At 38.1% G+C, this 12,760-nt stretch overlaps 1 protein-coding gene across 1 annotated transcript in view; it reads right to left on the bottom strand.

Moving 5' to 3' along the window:
- col27a1b (collagen, type XXVII, alpha 1b) overlaps nucleotides 1-12,760 on the bottom strand; it is a 67,779-nt gene that overhangs the window by 20,474 nt on the left and 34,545 nt on the right. The window contains exons 17-31 of the mRNA XM_086315193.1: nucleotides 12,114-12,158; nucleotides 11,855-11,908; nucleotides 11,392-11,445; nucleotides 10,309-10,362; nucleotides 9,148-9,201; nucleotides 9,019-9,072; nucleotides 8,886-8,930; nucleotides 7,873-7,926; nucleotides 7,601-7,645; nucleotides 7,383-7,436; nucleotides 6,541-6,594; nucleotides 6,324-6,377; nucleotides 5,016-5,069; nucleotides 1,535-1,588; nucleotides 1,047-1,091 (exon numbers count right to left, since the gene is read on the bottom strand). Coding sequence (XP_086171319.1) covers nucleotides 1,047-1,091; nucleotides 1,535-1,588; nucleotides 5,016-5,069; nucleotides 6,324-6,377; nucleotides 6,541-6,594; nucleotides 7,383-7,436; nucleotides 7,601-7,645; nucleotides 7,873-7,926; nucleotides 8,886-8,930; nucleotides 9,019-9,072; nucleotides 9,148-9,201; nucleotides 10,309-10,362; nucleotides 11,392-11,445; nucleotides 11,855-11,908; nucleotides 12,114-12,158 — 774 coding nt within the window. The remainder of the gene's footprint in view (nucleotides 1-1,046; nucleotides 1,092-1,534; nucleotides 1,589-5,015; nucleotides 5,070-6,323; nucleotides 6,378-6,540; nucleotides 6,595-7,382; nucleotides 7,437-7,600; nucleotides 7,646-7,872; nucleotides 7,927-8,885; nucleotides 8,931-9,018; nucleotides 9,073-9,147; nucleotides 9,202-10,308; nucleotides 10,363-11,391; nucleotides 11,446-11,854; nucleotides 11,909-12,113; nucleotides 12,159-12,760) is intronic.

Genomic DNA, 12,760 nt, shown 5'->3' with positions numbered 1-12,760 from the left:
CAAAAATGATCTAATGGAGCTTTAAGACTGTTACAGCCAACTGATATTAAACAGAACCTGAGATCATATCTCACCAACTGTTGTATATATTCACACCAAACTTGGCCCCTTTCTCATTTTCCAAACCGCACATCCTCAATTCCTTTTCCTCTTATCTTAGTCTCTACCACCAGAGTGGGGGTGCCTCAGTAAGAAAAAAATGCATTTCTCCCATCACAGTGCCAATGCTTTTAACACGATAAGATCAAATTGTGATTTTGCACCGCTGAACTGCTGGACCTACCTGTTGTTGCATGTACTAAAATAAATTGCTGCAAGTGTAAACGATCTTTGCTGTCAGTTACTTTAGATTTATATTTGAAGAAATGTGTTTACCTTTAATTGACCATTTTTACATTACTGTATTTTTACTTTTATCCCTCCAGTTTTGTGCACACCCACCCTCTTACTTTAGCGTTTCTGGTCAAAATTGACTAGTCAGTTTTAGCAGCTCTTAAATTAGCATAACAGACATTTTTCACCACCAAATTCAGTTCAATGAGTCGTTCAGTGGGCCATTCAGGGGGTCAGGGGCCAGGGTCATCACTTTTATATTTTCAAGTGCATAGTGTGGAGGATGCCATAAGGCCTTGAGGCAATCAGATGTAAAACACAATATTTCTGAGTGTTTTAAGTTGTAAATTGAGGCGATTTGACCCGAAAATGACAGGAAGGTTATTTATGTAACTTTTGCAACGCTCACTGCTCAACTAATAATGGTTAATACATTACAAAAGTGTAATAAAATGAATTATTTGTTCATTTAAGAATCTGCAGAACACTGTGAACCAGCTGAGGACATTACAGCTGGAGTAATGCTTCCATCACAGTGGAACCAAACCTGATGATCATCATATACATGCAACATTAAATACTGAACTTCTACAGTATCAACAGTGCCCGTTTATCTGAAATGCTATTTCTGAGAAAGCTGGAAGGCTAAATGATCAAATGCAACCAGGATTTGTGCTAATGCAAAAAATTACTGTTAGAAGAAATTTCGTCACCATGTCTCCAGGGAGGCCCAATTTTCCTCGTGGACCATCAGGGCCCTGCAAAGAAAAAAAAAAAACCATCGGTTAACTGAGCTTTTTCAAATCCCCCAGAGTTTAAGTGTTTCTCACTGACAAGCACTACCAGCACCATCAATATTTTAATGCTCTTTGATTTAAGACTCAGTTGTTAAATTTGTTTTTAACAAGAGTGCCCTCTAAAGATTCTTCAGATGCTAAAAACAGTTAATAACCACAGTCTTCAGAACAAAGTCTCTTGTAAAGATTCTCATGATTTGTCGTTTTCTCTGCAGAAATTTGAGCCATTTGTTTTTCATGGAGCATATTTGATGTGCGTAATCAGGAAACCTAATGACAAACATTCCTCAAAGGCAGCTGCAGAATAATATGACCAGCAATGAATCCCTGCGCGTTAACTGAACATCACACTCTGCGTATCTTGTAACTAGCATCACCTTTGATTTTTTTGACCATGTGCTCACCTTTATTCCTGTAGATCCTTTCTCCCCCACTGGGCCATCTGGACCTCTTGGACCCTATGCAAAGAAATAAAAGCTGAGGAATAGTTTGAGAAACACTGGCCTTTAACAGACCTAAAGGGGATGTTGTTTAACAAATAAAGTTAATGATTTTGGGCAATTAATCTCCATTTTTGTCATTCCCATTTAGCAGAGCCTGGGAGGCAGTGCTTCTGGTTTGATTGCATACTATGGTTTAGCCCACACTGGAGAGACATCATCAAAGATTGTGGCTATTTAGCAAATAGTTTGCATCTGGATATTAGCTCCACACAGTGCCCACACTGTGAACACTTTGTCCTCATTTTTCCAAGACTACGCACAGCAGTGCTGCCTTCACACTAAAGTAATTTTGAAGAAGCCTTGGGAAAGGCTAAAAATCCTTTAGCTGATTCATACTTGCTTTTAAAATGAACAAAACTGTTTAGTCAATACTTAAGAACTGATTCTGTGTGATTCTAGTTCTTTTTCCTTTTCTAAGTATCCTAAATAATGCAAACAGACAGAGTAGAATATATACAGAGCGCTAATTTAATGCTATTTCCATTAAGCTGTCAGAATAAAATTATGCTTTCTGTTGTTCAGAAACTCAGCAGTGTTAGGAGTGAGAAACCTTTTGAGGTAGTAACTGTGTTCAGCTTGTGTTCAAAACTTGTGTTAAACAGGTTGTAAAATATACATTTAATTTAATAAGAAACTGAAATTGAGATTAATAGATTCACTCAAAAAGTCTGTTTCCTTAAATATAATGTTTTGTCTGACAATGAGAAATATTTACACGTCAGTAGGATCATTTTAACTGTTTCCTGTTTAAATAATTTTTTAAATCACGTCTCACTTTCTTGATGCATAATAGGAGAGTAAGTGATCATAATTCAAGATACTCTGACTTGTTTCCAACAAATCTTTAAACAGATTCATACAATTTCATTAGATTTCTAATCTAACTTCACCTACAATCATTTTTTTCACTTATTTAGCACAAAAGACAAGGTTGACTATGTTATTTATTCAGACTGAACATCTAAAGTGCAAACATTTAGCATCCATCCATCCTTCCACTGATAATCATTTTTCACATCCTTTTAACTGGGACAGGAACATTAGTTTGAAGTTCACTCGCACTCAGTCTTTCTTTATTTCTTAAAAAAAAGAAAAAAGAAATGAATGGTGCAGTCAAATCACTAGAAAGAAAATTATTTTAATGAATAACCTGCAAATACCTAAAATGCCTAATGTGATGACTGAAAATTTAGTTCTATTTATAGTAATTAGGCAGGATAAAAGCATTGAGCTCTGTGACCCTGTAGAAGTACAACATAACAAGGGCAAACAAAAACATATAAAAGTCCTGTTTATTACAGTCATGTAAAAAAGGAAGTTTTCACTGCACTCTTTCAGAGCCCTATGAAACACTAGGTACACCTTTACTGCTTCCATAGGAATTAAGAAGGAAAGTATCCACCAGGTGCTGCAAATTACCCTTCACTAAATGATCAGCAAGTGACCACATGTTGACATAATGCCACAATATTCCCAGGAGTGGACATTTCAGCAAACTCATATCTGATTCAGACTGTCTAATTCTTATAGAAATTGCAAAAAAAACCCAAAAAAACCCTACATGTCAAACTGAACAGGCCTCAGTCAGCACAACAAAAGTTAAAGTTCACGACAGTACCAATACATAAAGACAGAATTTTGGCTTATTTGGAAGAGCTGCCAAGAGAAAGCCTCTTCTCTGTAAAAAGAACATGGCAGCACAGCTTAGGTCTACAAAGTTGCATCTGAACAATCCACAAGACCTTTGGAACAATATACTTTGGTCAGACAAGACCTTGTGGGAGATGTTTGGTCGTAATGCCAGCGTCACTTCTGGTGAAAGTCAAATACAACGTGTCAACATCTCATACGAATTATCGAGAATGGTGGTGGAAGGATGATGGCTTGGACTTATTTTATAGTCACAGGACGAGGAAACTTTTCAGACCATAAACGCTTCCGTAACAAAAGTCCCTCAAAAACTGACAGTCTGATAAAATAATATAGAAAAAGACTACTTCAGTTTACTGATGCTAAAAGCTTTTCTACAAGCTACTGAATCATGATATATGATATGATATATATGCAGGTTTTCACAGGATGCTGCAGGCTTGTGAAAACTTTAATGTTTGTATGTGTGTAGGTACTTATAAAAATTATTTCTATAACAGACACAAATGTATAGCAGTCACATATGGATATATTTTGCATGTGAGATGAATCATTAGGGACAAATTAAGTCTTTCCACCAAGTGGGTGAGTACCTGGAAAAAACAAAACAAAAATACTGGCAGCGACCCGTGGTAGCCCTCAGCCTCCTATGTATGCACCTGAGGTATCGGTTTCAAAGTTATTTCAAAGTTAGCCAAGTTATTCGCATATACAGGATTTTCAGAAAATTTGACCCCTTGACCTCAACCAAGAGGTCAAGGTCACAGATTCAAACTATGATACACCTATGGTATCCATTTAAAACTCCTACACCGCTTCATTCACGAGTTATCATAGTCAAAGGTTTTTCAGCAAGCTTGACCTCTGACCCTTGATCTTGAGGTTGAGGTCACTGAGATTCAAACTCAACTGAGATTTTTAGTAGCTACGCCTTTGGTATCAAATTCAAAATCTTACATTACCTTATTCTCAAGTTACTGCATTCACAAACTTGGGTGTCCACATCATGCGCCCACCATGCCCACCTGGGTGACAACTATACCCCATTAGCCTTTAACGGCTGAGGGGTAAAAATGTGGCTAAAATGACATATTAGATCAATTATTTATTTTGTCCAAAATTTTGCACTCTTCCATTAAAGTCTATAACTCCTTAATTATATTATGCAAAGCTGGAAAACAATGAAGCACCAGTGACAGATTTAAACCTGCAGATGCAGCAAGATTCTGAGATAAGCTGCTACATCTTCTATATAGAAAGATATACAGATGGAGGCTCACTGAGGTTATCTTCTAAAATGATCTGTGGTTTTGCATTATAGAAAAGTACTTTAAGAGACGTCATTATGTCTGGATCTTTTGGAGACAATTAGAGCTGAGGTAATGTTACACAGTTCATCTTCTCATTATTGTGGAAAAAAAAGAAAAAACAACTATTGTTACTGCAACTGGGGATGTAAAATTACAATTACAATAAATCAGGGCTTTAAGCAGTCACAGTAATGGCAGAGGCTGAGTAAGACTGTAGAAGTGTAAGCTAGCATTTCAACAGAAATAGTGACACTAGTGTTTAGCAGCCATGGTGCCTTTTAGCAGGTTACTGGACATGGATCATGATGCTAATTTCATTTGCTGGGTGCAAACATAATTATGGTGTATTATTTATTAACAGACAGTAATTAAGAGTCACATAATGGAGATATCATCGTTTACTATAGCTTCCATTTGCTTACCCTCCTGCCTTTGGGTCCTCTGATACCAACAGATCCCCGGGAACCTGGAGGCCCCTGCATGTGTATGAAAAAATATTCTTTGAGTTTGAAAATGGAGACTTAGATGCAACTACCTCACTTTTTTTGATATGTTGTCAACCATCAAAGGCTGCTAAAAAAACACAACACCATATAATCATATTGAACTATTACTGTGTGACTTTTTTTCTGCTCCCTTTCTATCACATTGATGTCAAGCTAAACCGAAAAGCACATTCTCACACTTAACCACACACATCTCTTCTAATCTCTGTATCAACTCTGTGTTGTCTTGTTTTGTAGTTTGTCCCAAAGTGTCCATCAGCATTTTGTCTTTTTGAAAATCAATCTATAAAAAAAAATAACGCAAAAAAAAGAATAAGAGGCAGAAACTTTAGCTGCCCTTTGGGGTTGTGTCGGGAAGGGCATCCGGTGTAAAACTGCCAAATCAAACATGTGGAAATACCTTCTGTGGCAACCCTTTGTGACATGGCAGCAGCCGAAAGTAGCCACTACAGGAGGCAGAGTCTTCAGCTATTGGGCCTCTTTCCTGTGGAACCAGCTCCGAGTTTGGAATCTACATTTAAAATTCTGCTTAAGAACTTTATTTTCAATAAAGCTTAGAATTAGTGCTAGATCAGGTCACTCTAAACCATCTTGTGAAGATGCTATCAGATCAGGCTGTTGGGGGACTTTCCATAATGCACTGAGCATTTCTTTCTCCACTCCCCTCTTTTTACTCTTGATGCATTTGCATGCCACTGCTGCATGAAACTAGCTTTTGTCTGCTCTCTCCTGTAATTTGTGTTTAGGCCTAAACTCTCTATTTTGATCTTCACTTTCTCCTTACCCCCCAAACGGTTGCAGTACAGTACTGTACCTCCCTGAGCCTGGTTCTACCAGAGATGTCTTCCTGTTGTACGGGAGTTTTTCCTTCCCACTGTTGCCAGGCGCTTATTCGTATAAGATCGTCTGATCGTTGGAGTTCTCTCTCTCTAATATTGTAAGGTTTGTTTTTTCATCTTCTAGGAAATCTCAGTTTATAAATAAAACTAAATTGAAAGTATCTCTACAGAAGCAAGAGAAATGCAACATAGCACCAGTGTAGTTGGGTGCGGTGAGAAGTGCAATCTGAGACTGCATACAGGCACCGTTTTCATGGATTAGATAAGGTCTGTTAGTGTAGATGGCACAATAGGTTAGTATAGCCACACCATACACATGCACACACACCAAGACAGTTTACCTTCTCTACAGCTATGATACAGATAGTAATAATGGTAAACTTACTGGAATCCCTTGCAGTCCAGGTGGCCCCATCTCACCAGGTATTCCAGGGTGACCCTGATGAAACAACGTTACTTGAATGATATCTATACAATCTTTCAAAGAAAGCATAAATAAGTCCTCAGATGTGACATGATAAATCAAATCTGTTATCACACCCCAACCCTTTACAACAGAATGCCCCCTGGTATGAGAGATGGGGTCCAGACTTACTCCTTACCATCGGCCCCTGTTCACCTGGTGGCCCGGGGACGCCTGTGTTCCCTCGATCACCCTGAAGTACCAAAAGCCACGATTAGGGAAACGGAAGTAGGATTGCAACCGATCCAACAGTCAAATATATGTCAAAACATTTAATTATACCCAGTAACAACATAATAAAGTAATGCTCTCAAATTGTTGCTTTTGTTTTATCAGAAATGTACAATTACATTATATGGAGAAAGTTAGCAAATATGCAAATTTTAATGTCTCCATGTGGGCAACGGTCATTGCAGGTGGGATCACTTTTTTAGGTTGTACATCCAGTTCTTATGAGTGCAATATTTCTGGAACATCTTTAAAACTATCATTCAGTTGAGCAGATTAAATTTTGGTCAAGCTTACTGTGATCTAGAATTTCATTACTATTTATTCCAAGTTCAGTTGGACTCAGTGAGAACTGATTAGATGTGGCTAGTCAAAGGTCAATGTATGATTGGATCATTTCCATCAAAAAATAAATTGATAATAATTAAATTGTATATGTTTATCTCAGTTGAATTCATCTACTTTTGGGACTTGTGTTAATATCTGATGATGAATTAGGTCATATTTATACAGAAACATGAAAAATATTACAAATCTTACTCAAACTATAACTGGTGATCGGCTGGTGCACGCGTACAACCACAAGACAGCAATTTTACTTGCATGAGAACTTATTTGAAAAACTGTGTTCAATATATTTTTGTGCATTTGCTGGCCCACTCCATACAGCACTACAGAAAAGATTTCAAAAGGTCAAAACGAGACTACAAATTGTGACAGTAGCAAAGAATGACACATTTAGACCGCGCTAACCTTTTCTCCCGCGATACCCATCTCTCCGACAGGCCCAATAAAACCAGGCAGTCCCTGAGGGAGAGAAAAAATGCTGTCTTAACTGTGTCTTATTTCTCTTAGTCTTATGAACTTGTAATTCTCATAATAGGCTGCACAGCTCTGGGGCACTGACAAAACAGACACACACTGTGAGCATCAAACAGAAACGAGCAAAAAAGAGGGAGAAAAGCCTTTACCCTCTCGCCAAGCTTTCCGACCTCGCCAGTTATCCCGGTCTCACCCTACAGCAAAGCAGCCAATTAGCATATCACAAACTTATTCATGCCTTTCGTTTTTAGTGCAATTCAGTTGAAATGTGCTTAGAGGCCAGTTCCCCTGTGGTAGCAGGGAATTAACATCTAATTTATACATATTCAGATGATACATTATCATAAAAGAAAACCAGGGAGAGAGTGTTCAGTTACGGTGACAACGGTTCGTCTGTGAACGTATGACAATTAAGTCTGACCTTGAGTCCATCTGTGCCCGTCAGTCCAGGGAATCCCTGCCTCCCCGGCCTGCCCTGAACAGAAAGCAGAAATGACAGAGAGAAGTGTACTGAAGCTCCACACAACAAACAATAAACTCTGTATCTCCAGTAAAAAGGTGTTGCTTCCCTCAAGAGGCTGCGACACAAAACAAACCAACATTTGATGCCAAAACAAAGGCACCCCTTTAAGACAGCTAATGATTCAAAAAATAAAGAGGTATTTCTAGCATCAAAGGCTTATTATTACTCACAAAACTCTTTGGGTCATTTGTGTTTGTATTTTCATATTCACTTGTGGGTTTTACTTTTGGGAGATGGCAGACTGAAGTCTACCACTGCAAAAATAGATTGTTTTATTGGAAAAGGCTTCTCTATTGTTTAGCCTGGGATGACTCCAAACAAACACATTTTTGGACAGAGACGGTCACTGTGGACTTTTTTATACTGTGGAGCAGTTCAAAGTCATCCTATTCGTCTTTTATAAAGTCACATTTGGCTTGAATAGCATCTTTATCAACAATGGTCACAATTCAGATATAAAAAATCTACATCTGTTGAAGTCAATTGATAAACAAACAATAACGGGAACTTGTTTGACTCCACTCTTAAATAGATTTAATAAATTATCTAATTATCTTTATAATTATCTTTCTTGTGCATTTATCTTAAAAAATAACTCAATCATTAGATACTTTTTAAAGAATTTCTTTTGTTTACAACACTCTTGTTTGCTTTCACGTTCTTTTTATGATAGACAGGAGGCAGCAATTTGCTGACCAATCTGGTAATATGAGTACAGAGTGTCCAATAGGAAGTCTTTGAAAACATCTGGAAAACAATAGGAGATCAGTCAGCCAAAGGACTTACTATCCATAATTGGTCAAAGTTACTCCTCCAATGCTAATTTAGGCAGAGACACATGAGCGTAGTAAGTGCTGAGGTTTTAAATGACAACTTTGTTATTGTTGTGTCTGGTCTTAGGTTGTACTCACCTCGGGTCCAGCGGGTCCAGCTGGCCCAACTGGCCCCTCATCACCCTGACCAAAAAAAACAAATAAAAAAAAGTCAACATTACATAAAGAAACATTTATTTCAGCTTAAATGAACTTTTAAATGTAACCACACCTGAAGTCCTGAAGTTCCACTTGGACCTGGCAAACCTCTTGCTCCTTGTTTTCCCTATTAATGAGACATTGAGGTTCAGGGTTCAGTTAATTTCTGTGGTTCTAATTGAGCTGATGTGGTTCTACTAACCTTGGGACCTTCAGGGCCATTTTGTCCTGGTGGGCCAATGTCACCTGGAAAGCCCTGCAGAAATAACAAGAAATGAACCCCAGTTATATCACCATATGGTAGAATGGTTTATGCTACTCTAAACTGTTAAAATGATAAACAGCACTGAGCAAAAGTCTTGAGCAACTCCTCATTTCTTCAGATTTTGTTTCCAGGAAGCATTGTGCAATTCCTGAGTTGTCATGAGAAAGCTAAAACTCGGGAGGTAGAGCAGGTCATCTACTAATTGGAAGGTTAGTGATTTGACCCCTGGTTGCTCTTGTCTGCAGGCTAAAATATCCTCGGGCAAGATCCTGAACCCCAAATTTCTCTCCAAGTGTGAATGTTAGATTGAAAGCACTTATACATAGAAAGAAAAAGCTTATATCAATGTGTGTGAATGAAGCATATTGTGTAAAGCACTTTGAGTGCTTGTGTGGAAAAACACTCCACAAGAACCAGTCCATTTATCAATAGTTAGCCAGGCTTTCTGAAGACTTTTTAGAGTTTTCTGTGGACATTGGCTACTTTTTTGCTCATTTTCAGTCCAATTCTTATACCTGACCATTTTCAGAGGAATGTTTTTATTTGTTAAGTGACTTAACACTGACCTATGAAACACCTAACTCAAGAGATGAACCATTGTTGTGTTTAGCAACTTAGCAAGAATCAATTCTAAATTTTATCTTCAGGCACTTTGTTGCCAGCAGTCTGTTGCAAAAATACATAATTCACACCCGTTTCTGTAGTTGAATCTACAAGAAAAAGCCAAAAAGTTGATTCCCAAAGAGCTACTAGATGAAAACTTGAGAATGGAACAAAAGGCAGCCAACATTCAAAGAAGAGCTTTGAATGTCCTTCAAGAAGCCTGAAGAACTATCCCCGAAGGCTACTTAAAGGATTTAGAAGAAAGCTTGCCCAAGAGAGTTCAGGCTGTGTTAAAGAGTAGGTGGTCATACAAAACATTGACTTTCAACACCATTTTTGAGTGTATTTCTATGTTTGCAGGTTTCGGTAAATCACTGCACCCCTTTTCCTAGCAAATATAAAGAAATGAGGTTTGGCTCAGGACCATTTCAAATTCCTGTATTTAGATAAAATGTTTGTATGTGACTATAATCTATATGTATCTATAATTCCTACCTCTAGGCCAGGAGGACCAGGTAAACCAACAGGACCCTTCTCACCAGGTTTGCCCTTAAAAATGTCACACAATTATCACCAAGATTAGAATTAAAAATGTAAAAACAACAACAACAAAGCTAAAATTTGCACATTTACTAGATTGTGGAACCAACATAATGTGGCATTTTAATGAAACAATCCAATACATCTTCATTTTTTTCAGTTATAATAAACCTGCCCTTTAGCACCTGTAAACATGTTATGCAATTCAAGGTTACGTCAATGCAGAATAAAGGAAATTTAATTTTCATTGCACCAGACAACAAATCCCTCAAACAAGGGAAAATCAGATAAGATCCTGATATGAAGAATGAGTTTAGCTCCTTGGAATGGCTGTTATCATTGCTGAAAGATGCATAAATCACATAGCAGATCAAGCAAGCATGAGGCTTAGTTTTCTATGCAAGAACCTCAAATCAGATCAGAGAGCACTGAAAACATTAAGGAAACTTTTAGATTGCATAAGTGCCAAAGCTCGGAGAGCGTTCACACTGGGAATTTGCCTGTGCCCTACTCTTTGAAGAGTTGAGCTATATGTGCTTGATTAGACCAAAATTCTCACACACACATAAGGGCATAAAGTTTGCTTTTGTATACGTTTGAAGATTTCTGCTCATCTTTCTTCAAGAAGACCAGCCTTTTTTTCTTGAGAGCATCTTAAGACTCACTGGATCCTTTGAGTGCACCACTATGCTTTCAGAACAAAATTCTCATCCGGAGTTTAAAAAGGAGAAACTGCCTTCACATCATAATTTAATTGCAAAGCAGGCAAAGCAAATGTTTTCTTGCTTGAGAAAAGAAATATCTGTTATTTCTAAATAAGGTTATAATGTTCAGTCTAGAGATCATTGCAACATCACTAATTAAATAATTTTAATCAAATAAATTCCAATTCACTGCACTGGCTCTGGGGGAGCCATTACTGCAATCCAGTTAGATGTTAACTAAATGAGGTTTCAACTATACTGAATGGAGTTTTCCTGCATGAAACTATCCACAATGGATAATTGTAAATCAGTAAGCATGTGGAAGGTAAAATACCTGTTGTCCAGGTTTTCCACAAGGACCGGGCAACCCACGTGAGCCACGGCTGCCCTGTAACATAAATGCCAGTTAACAAGACAAAAAGGGGCATCAAATGCATCAAAACAAAAAGTACTGTGCAAAGCCTATTTGATACATTGGAGGCATTTGTGAAAGACTGTTTACCTTTTAGTGCCTAAACCTGGTACACGGCTATAGTAAATGGTTTGTACTTCCCTTTAAGAGAGCAGTACAAGAGACTTTACAACAAGTCCCATTAATCCATGCACACACAGATGGTTGCAAAGATGACACACTCTGTGCTGGTCTAATTGGTAGCAATCTGGAGTGAATCATCTTGCTGAGGGGAATCTGACACGGACCCAAACAGATGCATTTACGAGAAGCCAGCCATTAAATCCATAATCTTATTAATGGATGATCTGCGCCATCACCTGAGCACATACAAAAATACACCTACCTTGTCCCCTTGGAATCCACATTCTCCCGGCTCTCCTGGCAGGCCAACATCCCCCTGGAAACAGAAATAAACATAGAAAATAGTGTGAATGCTAATAAGAGAAAAATTCTATCAACAAGGAGCTATGATTAGCACATGCTTTATAGCTTTGCCTTAAATGTTAGCTTTCTCAGGAGAGAGATACAATTTTGTGATTTGTCACATTAACCATTCTTTTGTAGAGAAAGGTAGTAGTTTGAGAAAGACATATGCAGATCACCTTATCACCTTTCAGTCCTTGTTCCCCTGTATTTCCAGGTACTCCCTTAGAAGCAAAGAAAAAAAGCGCTGTCATGTTTCCCTGTTCACAAGGGTGTATTAAAGATGGACACAGCCAGACCTGAAAGATAAGTCATGATCTCTGTGCTCTGAAGCCTCAACAACAGTCACCAAGTGATTTTTTGGTGCTAAACGTTACTGCATTTGCTAAGAGTGCAAAATGCTAAGTAAGTAAAAGCAAGCAAACGTAGTTAGCAAGCTGTATTCATAAACGGCACAAGTGCAACAAACAGACACATACACAGCTACACAGGGAAAACTGTTTTGGTTTGAGGCTGTATGCTTTCCAATGCAGTTTAGTTTGCCTTTCTAATATGGTAGTGTATCGGGATTGACCACCAGTTCCTTTAATGGTCACTCGAGGCTTCCCCCAACACTAAGTCTGCTATTTTATTAGTCTGTATTAATGGGCGTCTGTGTCTTGAACTGGTAGAGCTTATGCATGCAACTTGCTAACCTAGATTGCTAGTGTCAGCTAACTTAAAACAACCTGATACCCTTGACTAAACAGGGTTGTTTCTGCCTCCACAAAGATAAAACAGTAATGACCAAAACACTAACACTGAGGATTCAAAATACAATCCAAAA

This window comes from Aulonocara sp. 'chitande type north' Nkhata Bay, linkage group LG12 (assembly GCF_057382095.1).
Source record: "Aulonocara sp. 'chitande type north' Nkhata Bay isolate Kocher_YH1m ecotype deep benthic linkage group LG12, A_spYH_male_GT1.1, whole genome shotgun sequence".
Classification (NCBI taxonomy): domain Eukaryota; kingdom Metazoa; phylum Chordata; class Actinopteri; order Cichliformes; family Cichlidae; genus Aulonocara; species Aulonocara sp. 'chitande type north' Nkhata Bay.
The sequence above is the reverse complement of the archived record's forward strand: the minus strand, read 5'-3'. Positions and strand labels throughout refer to the sequence as shown.